Below are 14238 nucleotides of genomic sequence, written 5' to 3'. Positions count from 1 at the left end.
TAGATAAACAAGTAATGATTAAATGTAATCACTATTCTCTTGAGATTAAAGGTAAATTATATAAATACTTAGCAGAGTATATAACACATAGTAGACACCCAATATTATTTTTGTTTGTATTGCTTAAACATTGGGACCTCTTATTTAGAGACAGAAGTTTAAAAAATATATATCATTTCATAAGGACTCATGAGGAAATTATTAACACATCAGTTATAAGCATAGGTGATTAGAGGCTGGGCGCAGTGGCTCACACCTATAATCCCAGCATTTTGGGGGGCCGAGGAAGGCCAATCATTTGAGGTCAGGAGTTTGAGACCAGCCTGGTCAACATGGCGAAACCCCGTCTCTACTAAAAATACAAAAATTAGGTGGGTGTGGTGATGGGCGCCTATCATCCTAGCTACTCGGGAGGCTGAGGCAGGAGAATCACTTGAACCCAGGAGGCAGAGGTTGCAGTGAGCTGAGATCGCACCACTGCACTGCAGCCTGAGTGACAGAGTGAGACTCCGTCTCAAAAAAAAAAAAAAAAAAAAAAGAAAAAGAACAGGTGATAAGAAAGTAAGTTATTGCACCATCTTTTCTGCACACCAGACAGTTATAGCTCTTGGAAAATCTGGAATAACCAGTTGTTCCCCATTAATCTGCTCCTACAAGCCAGGAAAGTTGCCATTTCAGTCATCCTGCAAAGGCTTCCGTGAGTTAAATCTATCTTGTCAGTGGTCTGGAGTATTCAAGGCAGCTGGCAGATGCTCAGTACTGCTGTCTAAAACCCTCAGGGGTTTAGACCTGAGGTTGAGATCATTTCTCTGCCCAGCCTTCCCAGGCGTTCACTCCAAACATGTACACTTTTCTTTGCTGCAAAACTTACAGATGGTTAGTCACTGTAGCAGGCAGGCCTCAAGGAGGTAGGTAGATATCTTTTGTTAGTAAAGAAGGTCACTCACGTCTGCCCCCCATCCTTATAACCGCAGTCTGCCTAAGACTGGCCTTGGGTCTTCCTTTGTGGCATTAAGATGTTTTTCGTTCAGCCCTGGGGAGTTTATACATTACAATGTCATGTGTTCCTGTAAAATATGGGGTTCCCCATAATTCTTATTTCTCTAGTGTTGTTTTACTTGCTTATTTGTATGAACAGGGCTTTTCCTTAATAGATTCCTTAAAACTATTCTTTTAAAATTTGTCCTTTTCACATACTATGCATTAAAAATGTATGCAAACTAAACGGCATTTACACTTAATTCAGTACATTCATGGAATGGGGGCCTGGAAGATAACTGGAAGACCCGTTATTCTAGCAGTATACTCTGCATAAACTGTTATCTTTGTGACTTTTTACTGAGGAATGATCAGTTACTAGGTGACTTTTTACTTTTTTTTTGTGACTTTTTACTGAGGAATGATCAGTTACTAGGTGAACGATCACCTAGTAAAAAACCTTTCTATGTTTATATAAGTTTGGGAAGTCCAACATCAAACAACAGAACAATTCCTTTACTGCAGGATTTCTCAAAATCTTCAGTGTGGTAATGTACACTTAGGATCTTCAAAGCAGAAAGTAGCATCGTCCAAACTTACTTAGCCACAGAAACATCACATCTGTTAACATCTCCAGTGCTCTCATGCACCCAGTTTGCAAAATGTAGCCCTAAACCAACCCCTGCATTTTATAAATGAGGAAACTGAGAGCTAGAGAAGGGAAGTGACTTGCCCAAGATCACAAGGGTCGGAATGAGAGTGAGCCTGGCACGCTTGGTGTCCCAGTGCCCTAGAGTGTGTGTCAGAAGCATCCATCTCCTGCCAGTCCTCGGAACCTGTAAGTCCAGCAGTCGGCACCGTCTACCTTGTCCTCCTCCCATCTTCCTGTTCTCAAAAGCTCTCAACCCACCTCTCCATCATCTGAGGGGGTAGACTGTCCAAGTATCATTTCTCTCTGGAAGGCACAGGGCAGTGGTGGAGAACAATTGCACAACCTATTTTTATTTGTACAAAAATTCTGAAACATCTCCTTTCAACAAATAGACACACACCGTTGTACATTTCTCCTGCTGGGATGCTTCTGGGAGCCAGGGATGTAGGTTAAATCAGCTCTATATAAGCCAACATACTTTTATCCTTGCAAACTGTTTGGTTGTTTGCTGGTTTGAAGTTGGATAGAACTTCCTCTTATTCTGTTTGGGCAGGTGACAGTGTATTCTCTTTCCCTAACAGGTGTTGGGTACAACTGATTTTCTATTTCATGGTTTCTTAGGATGAGGGTAAAAAAGCTGCCCATGATCTTGGCCCTGCACCTAAAGCGGTTCAAGTACATGGAGCAGCTGCACAGATACACCAAGCTGTCTTACCGTGTGGTCTTCCCTCTGGAACTCCGGCTCTTCAACACCTCTAGTGATGCGGTGAACTTGGACCGCATGTATGACCTGGTTGCTGTGGTCGTTCACTGTGGCAGGTAAGGGCAAGACTGGAAGCAGACATACAGGGTAAGTGTAAGGGTTGCCCCTTCACTGAAGTATATCCAGCTGCACCTTTCCTGGGCCGTGGCACTCAGTACTTTTGGGATATCTTCCAAACTCTTACTGATCATCACAAAAAATATGTAAACATGCCTGCAGACACATAAAATAAAGAGCATTCCAATAATGAAAATCTAAGTGTTCTATCATGAGAGAAATCACTTAATAAATCTCCTTTGCATGGAAATGATGGTTATGAGGAATTTGAAATAACATGGAGAAATGTCTATGCTATTATTTTAATTTTTAAAAAGCCAAGTTGCATTTATAGTATGATCTCAAAAGTATTTTAAGATGTGTAAATAAAGACTGGAAGCAGTGGATCAAATTTAATATTTTTTTGGCACTTTGAGTGATTAAAAATATATTCTCAAAAAATATTCTTTGTTATTTTTATTCTTTCCCCAACATTCTGTAATAAGTATATAATCAGAAAAAAAGATAAGAGAGAGAAGGCCTCTAGATATGGAAAGGCAAAGCATTTTGCCGAAATCCTTTGAGCAGATTTTTTTTTTTTTTTTTTTTTTTTTGAGACAGAGTCTCGCTCTGTCCCCCAGGCTGGAGTGCAGTGGCACGATCTCGGCTCACTGCAAGCTCCGTCTCCTGGGTTCAGGCCATTCTCCTGCCTCAGCCTCCCGAGTAGCTGGGACTACAGGCGCCTGCCACCGCGCCGGCTAATTTTTTGTATTTTTAGTAGAGACGGGGTTTCACCGTGGTCTCGATCTCCTGACCTTGTGATCCGCCCGCCTCGGCCTCCCAAAGTGTGAGCAGATATTTTTTATTCCATAATTTGGTATAAGGGAAGAAAAATATATTGAAAATTTACCTGTTTGTTATTCTTTGCTCAGCTGGGACAGGTGTATGTTCTGTCTTGGGAGTAGGCACAGCTTTCCCCCGCCCTCGTAGGTTTTAGATTGGGGCGTGTCACAGAGTAAGAGTCTTTCTCCGCCATCTGCTAAAATCGGATTATGGTGAACACACCATTACCAGGAGACTACCATTGCCATGCGCAGGAATAGATTGATACATTTTTAATTGTGTACTAGGGTAGATGGCATCAGAAACTGTAACTTTACATGTGAAGCACCCCATATTTTATCCTGCACGTATTAACTTTAAGTCACTGGATGTTTTCTTGTATTCTCAGTAAAATGGTATTTATTTGCTAGTTATATGCCAGTTTTGTGGTGTTCTCCCTGAAGAAGAGCTGTTATTCTTTTGAAGAACACAGTGTTTCAGTGACCTGGAACCTAGCCTTGAGCACTGGGTGAGGCCTCACATTGGTGCAGGGTTCAGGAAGGTCTTAAGGCAGGCAGAGCCTGGGACCTGGTGGGCATTGTGGCTAAAGTGGGTGGCAGGGGTGGTGTGAACAGGAGGGCCCCTTGCACAGGGTACACAGGACTTTCAGTGTGGGTCTCTGTGGGTGCCCAATTCAAATCCTTGGGAGGACTGGCAGAGACCCAGGTGAGGGAACTGGACGTCCAGCGGGAGGCTGGGTTCTCTAAGGTCAGTTTCTGTACTGTGAGCACAAGGTCAGAAGAGCCCTGGTAGCAGAAATCAGTTGGTGCCAAGTCATGCATGCCACTAACTAGGATTCTTCAAACTCCTCCCCACAGAAGTAGCATTGTTCTCCTGTGTGGAGCAGGGTTGGCCTATGCATGTGGATTGGGTGGCTTCCAGGTAGCACTGGAAAGCTTTGAGGTTAGGGAGCTGGGCCTGCCTTCCCTTCCATGCCAGGAAGGCAGGCCCACAGTTGCAACAGGTGCATAGCCTCATGCATTGATTTCTGCTGCAAGTTTTTTTTTAAGCTCATGTTTTCTGGGTTCCATGCCAGGATCTGAAGATAGAGTAACGAAAAGACACACAGCACAGGGGCCCTGCCCTCACAAAATTTATAATCTATCTGGAAAGACTGATAATGAACAAGTAAACACACTGCCCTGCTACCTCCAAAAACAAACCATTGCAAGATAATTTGATTTTGATCAGTGCTATCAGGAATAAACAGAGAGATGAGTGAGTGATGGGAAATACCTCTTCAGGTGAGGTGGTCAGCAGAGATTTATCTGGGGAGGTGACATTTGAGCTGAGGGCTAAAAAGAATGCAGTTGGGGGAGGATTATCTCTGGCAGAGTTTACAGCAATGCAAAGGCCCGTAATGTGAAGGGGGTGGCGTGTGAGAGGAGCCCGATGGGCTGGAGCTCAGAGGGAAAGGGAGACAGTAGCTGGAGGAGGCTGGAGAAAGGGCAGGAACAGATCATTGGCATCATCTTGTGTTGAAAGAGGGTAAACAAAGGGGAAAGTTTGGCTTTTTCAACTTTAACAGTGCGTTAAAAAACAGTTTTAGGTTTAGGATTAAAATCTCCTCACTCGTGCAAATCTAACCTAACTACATAGTGACAGCTGCTTAGTTGTCCTTTCTGCTTTTTTCCGTATAGCATAGTATATGGCTTTTTAACACTTGTTACTATGCTTATTGGTTTGTTAATGTCTTTCTAAAACACAGATCATGCAACTCCTCAAAATTCCCATTTCTTCCTGGCTTGCTCGAAGCAAAGCCTAAAATCTTACCTGCGATTCCTACACCTGCCCCTCAGCCCCCTCCGGTCTTCCCCTCCTCGCTCACTCTGCTGCTCTGGCCTCCTTTGGCCTCTCTGCTGTTCCTGAAGACACCAAGTGCTACTCACTCACCCCAGGTGTTTGCACTTGCTATTCCCTATTTCTGAAACTTCCATCCCAGAGTCACATGGCTTCTCCCCATGCCCTGACCCCAACCCCACCCCTACCCCTACCCCTGCCATTTCCTTCAGGGAAATTTCCTTCTGTTCACATTATCAAAGTGGCCTCCCTTCACTTTCCATCAAATATTACCTCCTCCCATCACTCATATCCCATTACCCTGCTTCATCCTTCTCCATGACACTTCTCACCGCTTGACATACATTTATAACTTTAGTTTGTATATTGCCAATCTGGCCCCTACCCCAAGTCCTAAGTAAGTGAGGTCTTTGTTTTGTTCACTGCTTCTTCCCCTGACAGATAGAATAGGGCCTGGCACAGAATAGGTAGAGAGTAATTTTTTGTTAATATTTACTGAATTTGAGTGTCTGTTTTTGCTGCTGGATTATGAGTCCTTAGAAGACATCTCTTCTGTCCACTTTTGTATTCTCGTGTCCAGCTTAGTGTTGTGAACATAGACATCAGCTATATTCCAAGTTCTTTATGCTGATGACATAGTTTGTTTCCCAGAGAAGCACTGCTTATAAAGAGCTAAGTAGAGTTTTATAAAGAGGTAAATGTTAACTTGCTGACTTTCTTTTAATTGTTCTTTTCCAGTGGTCCTAATCGTGGGCATTATATCACTATCGTGAAAAGTCACGGCTTCTGGCTTTTATTTGATGATGACATTGTAGAGGTTGGTTTGCAGATTATTCTCCAGTAGTCATAGAGCATCAATAGTATTTCAGGGAACGTATACGTATAGATGTTTTCTAAAATAGGCCTCTTTCCCCATAATGTAATTTGAAAACAACTTAAATTTCTATTCAAAACCAAATTCTGCTAATCCCCATGCTCCATGGAAAGGGAGAAGGGGTGTGATCACGGACTTACCGATGAGTGTTCTCTACGGTTCAGCCATAGACACGGGGTCTCTCTATCTGTGCCACCGTAAATCATACTTAAGTATAAGTCTTGTTTCTATCATGACTAAAGCCCCCTCTGATACAGGGCAAACAATAGACTTCAAAGTTCTATTAAAATTATTTTATTATAACAAATTTTTCTTGTATCGATTATTGTTTATTTTTTTCAGTCTGTTGGATCTGGAAATCTTTATATTACACCAATACATTCTATGTATTGATTTTGTTATAAAAGAATACTAGCTGGAATGAATTCTACACTCAAAGACATGATCTATTTTAACCCACTAGGGTAGCAGTTTTAGTGGAATAACACTAAAAGTGGAATAACACTAAACTCTGGTGGCCGGAAAGACTTAAGGCTATTTCCAGGACCCATCAGTTTACCATCTGGGAGATGTCTTGTCTTGTTCTTCAATGAGTGCCCACACAGGGTTGCTAATGCATGAAGGCGTTGCCTACTTTCCCAGAGATGTACAATTTCTGTGATGATGTCCTTCAGACAAGTCTGTGGAATTCTCCATTTGCTATTGAAAGTTCCTAATCATGATTTCATAACAAATTGTCCTCCTTGCATTTTAATATATATTCCATTAGTTTTTATCTCCTTTCCCCAGGAATCATATTATATAATTGTATTGTTTTCTTTCTCCTTTATTGCAGAAAATAGATGCTCAAGCTATTGAAGAATTCTATGGCCTGACATCAGATATATCAAAAAATTCAGAATCTGGATATATTTTATTCTATCAGTCAAGAGAGTAACTTAAAGAACTGTGGAACTGAGTCAAGTGGGGGAAAATGTTCAAAGCACTATTACCTGGTTTCTCTGCAGTCTTTCTTCTTCCCCAGTGGCCCACTAATGGTATCACTCTGAGTCTCAATGGTCTGGCCGAGTTAGACTCTCTCCTTTTGTGTTTTTACATGCAGCACTACTCTTGGTTTTATTTCAGTCTGACGTAGAGTTAACTGCAATCAGATTGTAGTCTGATTTGTGTGAATAACAGTTGCTAATTTTAGGACTGGGTGAAAGCTATGCCATTCATTATGTCTGGCTGTATTAGAATGACATTTCCTATGAATGTCTATGGTCTATTTTAGGTGTTTGCTAAACTTCTGTGGCTTCCAGGGTCTTCTTACAGTGCATTCCTTTAACTTGTCCCTGGAAGCATTGCTACCCATTTTCAGCTTCTCTGCCTCTTTTCTGATAAAAGGACAGAAGAATTGGGTAGATATTCACCTTTTAGGGGTGCAACTGTAGCTTTAAGTTTGTGCAAGTGAAAATGTCGAAAAGTGAGTAACCTCAATACTAAAATCATCCTTCACATGAAACAGGGTGAAGAGAAGCTGTCCGCGGTGGCTGGTGTTGGCTGGCATTGGCACTAGGCTGTGCTGACCTAGCCATTAGAATTCCAGGGGCTAAGAAGGCTCAGGGCAGGCAAAGCCAAGAGGGGGAAGTTTTTGTGGACAATGAAAAGTTATTTTCGTACCTTTCTACCAAAACCCAAGTTTCAGGAAAATAACTCTATGTTGTTTATTTTCAGTGACACTTTTGTGAGGCCCTGTGAATTGTATTTATCCTGTATCCGGCACTGCTAAGCTTTTCAAGGTATCTTTCCAATCCTGCTGATGTGTCACAGTCAGTGACTGCAGGGCTGGCAAACCTCACCTTAGCCAGTCAGCACGGCATTGTTCCTTATCAGGAATAACAAAGGTACTGCATCTTTCCAGCCATCAGCACATTGTACAACTTAACTTTTTAATATAGTCCGTCTGTTTACTGAGGCACTGGCGAGTCCCAGGGCTGATACAGAACCTTCCCTAGAGGGAATACCAGAGTTAGCTGGGTATGAAGGTGGCTCAAAGGAAGTGTCCGTGGGCAGGGGGAGGAATGAACAAAATGGCGCTGTTTCTTTAGCTCAGACTCCTAAAATGCTTGACAAGACAGAATTTTTTTGGAAGAACCTCATCTCACTATAGTTACTTTTTTCACTTTTGTTATATATGTATTTATTAGAGCATTTGAATATTGGTACCTTTAATTAAAAGGGTCGTTTGGTGTTTTGCCGTTGAGCTGGTTTTTGAGTCTTAGATCTTGGCTTCCTTTGGAAGTCATGTAACTTCCATACACTATAATAAACTGTGAACATATTTTTGTTACCTAATGCATCCGCTAATGAACATGCAAACTTTGGGCATAATGTGAACTAAAATTGAAATGGAAAATGTTAGTGGCCATTTTGCAACAATGAAGAGGATAGCACTTTATCTAGATGAAAACTGGATTTCTTATCTTTGAAATATCTTGAACTGTTTATTGCTCAGAACTTAAGTAAGCATGCCAACATTTCATTTGTTTATGCTTGAAGTGAAATGTTTTACTTTTCACTGGAGAAGACAAAACAGGGTGATCTTCATGTTATTGTTTTATACAGTGATGGAAATGTACCTTGCCTTGTTTAGAGGCAATTTCACATTTATAAGCATTGTTTTTCTCTCCATGAAACTTATGCAGTAATCACTACCTGGAAGGTGAGTCTTTGTCTCCTTTTAAGGAGAGGCAGTTTCCGACTGAAGGTGATTAATGTAGGAAAATGTTTGTACTACATAGAATCCATATATTTGACTGCAAGTTACAAAGTTTTAAGAAAATGATGATTGGCCTCTAATATATTGGAACTGATTCATAAGAAAAGCTATTAAAATTATCTTTGAAACAACTGTTGAAGCTAATTTATTAGAAAAAATATTTCAATTGGAAGCCTGTAGAAGTAATGTTTAAATGCTCAGTCATAAGTTCAGGATATTTCTTTTCTGTTTGGTTGTGCAAAATGTTTTTCCCAGTGATTTAATGAAAGTAATTCCTTTTAATAGAAAGAGTCAGTTAAAATTCAGCATTCATGGATAGATTTTTGGAATGAAAAAGGGTAAGTATAAGAAAATATTGCAAAGACATTAAAACAATTGTGTGGTGCAGAAAAAGAAGATTGGAAAAAGACCAAAACACACTTCTCCAGCAACACTCCATCAGCTTTTTAAAATTTAGAGCTATCTGCTAATTTTTTCACTCTTCCTCCTCAATAAATGAAACAAACACTAGGCAGCTACAAGTTTTTCCCAATCATGTCTCTTTATGTAAAGACGGTAACATGCAAACACTTTTAGTTTACATCCCTCATTCATAGTGTAAAACAGGAAATGGTGTGGGAGATGTGAGACCATTCTGAGGTCAGCAATAGCCCAGAGGCTCCTCAGTATTCCCTCCAATGGCCAAGGATTTCCTGTGTCATCTGCAGAAGTGAGTAGGCCTGCTGTATTTCTTTTAACTGCTGGGTGTTATAAAATAAGTTACAGTGTTTTACACTTAAAAAAAACCAGAAGGAACATTTGCTTTATTGGTTACGTACTAGTTTAGCCTCTAGGTTATGGCATAAAAAATGCTAAAAAATCATGTGTTTAAAAGTAAATGTTGGTAAAATGCTGGCATCCAGTCCTATTGTGTTGGTGCATTTTCCCTTCTATGGTCATAGGAAGTGGACTGGTCTGAAGAGACTGAGGCACAACACAAGCAGGGCATTAGTTTGAATAGGAAGTCAGTCATATTTGGTTTTATGGCCTGGTATATTTTGGATTTAAGATAAAATGGGGAAAAAATGTCAGCAATGGTCCCTATGCAATTATTTTCATGGATACCCTTAATTTCATGGTCATGCCGAATAATGATCTATATTCTAACTGGAGCTTAGGGCTTATTTTAGGTATTGGAGTGTAGCTTTATTACAGATGGATTTTATCTTTCAACATTGCATTTTGATCAACTTTGTATATTCATGTGTATTAAAATATTGTGCACTAAATGTTTTGCCCTTGTTTGCTATTATATGGTCAAGGCATTTATCAGCACTATTGTAATGAACTCATGTAAATGGCATGGGTCAGGGAAAATTATTTCTTACTTTTCTGCCTAATTAAATTTCTGTTTTCCAGTATTACATTAATTTATTTTTGGCTTCCATTTCTGTGTAACCAAAATAGTTACTGTATTTGTGTGGCATTCTTATTATTTTGTTGCTAAAAATATTGTAGTTTTTATTTAAAATAATCTGTACCTTAATTTTTAAAAATGTAACCAATTCAAGCACTTTAAGCAATAATGTCAATCTTGTGAAATTTTAATCAGTTTAATACCCTGCCTCTAAAATTGTTTGCAAAAATTAAATAAATGAATAAAATGGAAATTCTCTTTCTAGAGAATTATATCCGGGTAATGCTACACACATGGGCTTAAAATCATTTTTATAAAGCGTGAGTCAGTGGCAGGTCTTATGTCCAAGTAATTATTACAAACTTAATTTTGAAGCAGTGGAAATGTACAGAACATTCTGGTCACTATAATATATAAAGGCAGCGTTACTCTCAAGGTTGATAAAAATCAATGTTCTGGAGATAACTCATCACTTTTTTGAGTGAGAAAGATCAACAGAATTTAATTCAGGGAACAGTATCTGGAGAATAGCAAATTGAGAATATCAGTGAAAAGAAGTTAGGGATAGTTAACTAGGCATCACAGTGTATTTCTTTTTGGGGACTTTGCATATAAAATCCCCTTAACCAGTTATGAAATGAAAGATCCATTCCCCAAATAAGGAGGCAGCCTACAGCATCTGGTTTCTAGGAAGGAGTAGGAGTGTGGTTGGTCCCTGGTGTCCTGATAGCCAGCTGACTTCTGGGCCTGTTTCTGAGCCACGGGGAACCCCCAGCTTCAGAAATCCTCAGGTGAGTTCACACCACTCCCTGCCCCAAAAGGGGGGCAGGCACAGGTCCATGCCATGTGGCCACAGTGAAGCCTATAGTAATCACGGGTAGGGCTGCTTTTCCGCATCAGTCACCCAGGGCATCTGTGGGTGGACAGATTGTCATCTGAATACATGCTTGGGTCCATTTATGGGAATAAAACCTCACAGACGAAGAGCAGGGAATGTGCCAGTAAGTGTTGAGTCTCCCAACTGCTGTCCATCTTCTCAGGGCAGTGCAGTTGAACCTGACTGAGCTGAAACAGAGACTGTTGGGAAAGTCACATCTGTCTGCCATGAAGGCCAAAGGAAGAGAAGATCTTCTTGGGAATGTGTTTTTCTTTCCTAGGCCTCACTTTGTCAGTGGGATTTATAGGATAGGCCTGTCACTACCAAGGTGACACAAATTCTAGAGAATGTATTTTCCCATTTCTTCAAATTTCCTTTCCTCTCTTTGTATTGATACTTAAAATACCTTTACTGAAAAAAAATGAAGCATTCCATTTCCATTGCCTTATATTTACATGAAGATAAAAATATTTGCTAAGTCATTGTATTTGTCCATTCTGGCAGTGCTATAAAGACATACCTGAGACTGGGTCATTTACGAAGAAAAGAGGTTTAATTGACTCATGGTTCTATGGGCTGTACAGGCTTCTGTTTTGGGGGAGGCCTCAGGAAACTTAAAATCACAGCAGAAAGCAAAGGGAAAGCAAGCCCATCTTATGTGGCAGGAGCAAGAGGAAAAGAACAAAGCGGGAGGGATTACACACTTTTCTTTCTTATTTTTTTTTAAGATGGAGTCTCACTGTCACCCAGGCTGGAGTGCAGTGTTGTGATCTCAGCTCACTGCAACCTCGGCCTCCCAAGTTCAAGCGATTCTCCTGTCTCAGCCTCCTAAGTAGGTGGGACTACAGGCATGTGCCACTATACCCGGGTAATTTTTGTGTTTTCAGTAGAGACAAAGTTTCCCCACATTGGCCAAGCTGGTCTGGAACTCCTGAATTCAGGTGCCTCAGCCTCCCAAAGTGCTGGGATTACAGGCATGAGCCACCTTGCTCGGCTGGAGTTACACACTTTTAAACAGCCAGATCTCGTGAGAACTCAGTCACGAGGCAGTACTAGCGGGATGGTGCTAAATCACCTATGATTCAATCACCTCCCACCAGGCCCCGCCTCCAACACTGGGGATTACAATTCAACATGAGATTTGGGTGGAGACACAGCCAAACCATATCAGTCATTTTTCTTTTACTGAGGGAAAATTTTGGTTGTGGGGTTAGTACTAAAGATAGCCCATGTAGACTTTTTGTGAAGATGCCCCAGGTGGAGAGATTTTTAATTAGGCATTTGTTTGGCAACTATTACATTCTAGGCATTGTGACAGGAGCTGGCGGATAAAAAGGTGACACAGATTGGGTCCCTCTTACAGACTCATTTTTTGTCTCAGAAAAGTCTGGGTGAGAAAGAAATTTAAAATTAAGTTGTGGAAATAATACTTGTTGGGGAAACTCCTTGCAAATCAGCACAGTTTGGTATTCAGCCCCAGCCTCACCGGTGGTGCAGGTGGCACTGTTGGATGAAGCCACCCCATCCTTTTTCCTGGGAGCCCCACGCTCTTCCCAGCCTGCCTTCCAGCTCAGGGACAACACATTTTGGAAAACAAAGTATAAATCGGTTATGTTGCAGCAATGAATCACGTTTTGCCTCTTCTCGTGTTAAAAGAGCCAGTATCATGAAAGCCTCAACAGTGGGCTTTATGAATCAAGCATCTGTTATTTCTAAACAATCTGTTTACATTATGACCAGATAAGTAGAGCCTATGTAGACTTACCAAAATAAGATAGGACATAAGTGGTTTATTGGTGCATCAACCTGTGTTTGCTTTTTAAGGTTCCTTTATGTTTTAAAGTGATTTGAACGAAAGACATGAGGAGCTTACAAAGGAAAAGTAACTTCATTTTGGCTATGAGATAACAGAGTCAGAAATGATGTTAGATTGTGTAGAAAAGACTTCTAATTGTGTGCTTAATTCCCACATGATTATAACAAACTATGTATGAACCTTGGTGGGGTCGTGCTCAGGTTGTCAATTACACGGATGCATCTTTCACTTTGTTCTCTCCCAAGAGTGAGAGAGAGAGTGAGGTCGTGCTTAAGGCAGCGTGGAGTTCTATAGAAACTCTTCATGGAAAAGGAGTTCAGGCACTTGTGTTTAGATTGCGGTCTGATTCTGTTCTTACTTCCTCTCAGCATAAGGGAGCTTTGAAAAGAAAACGGAGACTTGTATCCGACTTGGCTAGAAGCAAAATAATTTGATCATTGAAGCCACCATTTCTATGTATTTGATCAAGTCCTCCTCAGGAATCCAATACAGCTGTATTCATATTTCACTCTCTCTTAATGGACCTTGCTGGAAAGAACATTCCATGCTAAGAAAATGGAAAATAAATGCGAGAAAACTTTAAGAGTGAGCCTTCACGTCTCCTGCAGCAGGTGATATCTCTGTACTTTAGAGCTTGTCTCCAGGTTGAGAATTACCTGTTTTCCACTCTGAGGAGATTAGAAAGATAATTTTTTAATGGGTTGTAACGCTTGTGTGAAGAAGACTGACGTCCACCTCTCCTGTGAAATAAATTGTTTGAAAACTCTTTGAAGAGAAATGGCTTCGGTATATTGTTCTATCTGTGCTACCCCAAAGCCCGGAGAACAAATATTAAGTATAAATTGCTAGGCTAAGTATGTCATATGTGCCAGCTTCGACATGTAAACCAAAGAAAAGGACTGAGCCAAGTCTCAATTAATGTACAGGTTATTTTGCCGAAGTTGAAGATACACCAGGGAAAAGAGACGAAAGCCACAGTATGATCTATGGCCCCTACTTTTTACAAAGAGGAATCTGAGGGCTTCAGTATTTAAAGGGGAAAAGTAGGCAGGAGGAGGAAGGAGGAAAGAAAAAAAAAAGAGGGAGAGTATGGTCATATTCTTAGGAGGCTTTGATTCACACTCGCTGAATCTGAATTCACATGCTGCGTGTGGAAAGGAATAGGTAGAGGAACAGTAAATTATGTATGTCTCCTACTCAGTAAAACTGCACTTTACAAAAGATAAACAATAGAAAAGTCAAATATGCATTTATCTCAAGGTGGGTAGTGGGGATGATTTCTATTCTCCTCTTGTCCCATATTGCAGGAGGCCACCTGGGGAGACATGGCCTCTTTTTGCTATCTGTTTAGGAACAAAAGGAAAGACAGTTTTCTGTGACTCAGCTTCCAAGCTAAACTTTTT

The 14238-nt window shown here is 40.7% G+C and overlaps 1 protein-coding gene across 3 annotated transcripts in view; it reads left to right on the top strand.

Annotated features, from left to right (window-relative positions):
* Positions 1-13601, top strand: part of LOC105499571 (ubiquitin specific peptidase 46) — a 78870-nt gene extending 65269 nt beyond the window's left edge. For 2 of the 3 annotated variants that reach the window (XM_011772208.3, XM_071093342.1), the window contains exons 7-9: positions 2252-2449; positions 5850-5928; positions 6821-13601. In XM_011772208.3, the coding sequence (XP_011770510.1) occupies positions 2252-2449; positions 5850-5928; positions 6821-6922 (379 nt within the window). In that variant the 3' untranslated portion in view covers positions 6923-13601. The remainder of the gene's footprint in view (positions 1-2251; positions 2450-5849; positions 5929-6820) is intronic. The other variant, XM_071093341.1, reaches the window with a different exon arrangement.
* Positions 13602-14238: the final 637 nt, after the last annotated feature.

This window comes from Macaca nemestrina, chromosome 3 (genome assembly GCF_043159975.1).
Source record: "Macaca nemestrina isolate mMacNem1 chromosome 3, mMacNem.hap1, whole genome shotgun sequence".
NCBI classification, from domain to species: domain Eukaryota; kingdom Metazoa; phylum Chordata; class Mammalia; order Primates; family Cercopithecidae; genus Macaca; species Macaca nemestrina.
Note: the sequence above shows the minus strand (reverse complement) of the source record. Positions and strands in the feature narration are given on the sequence as shown.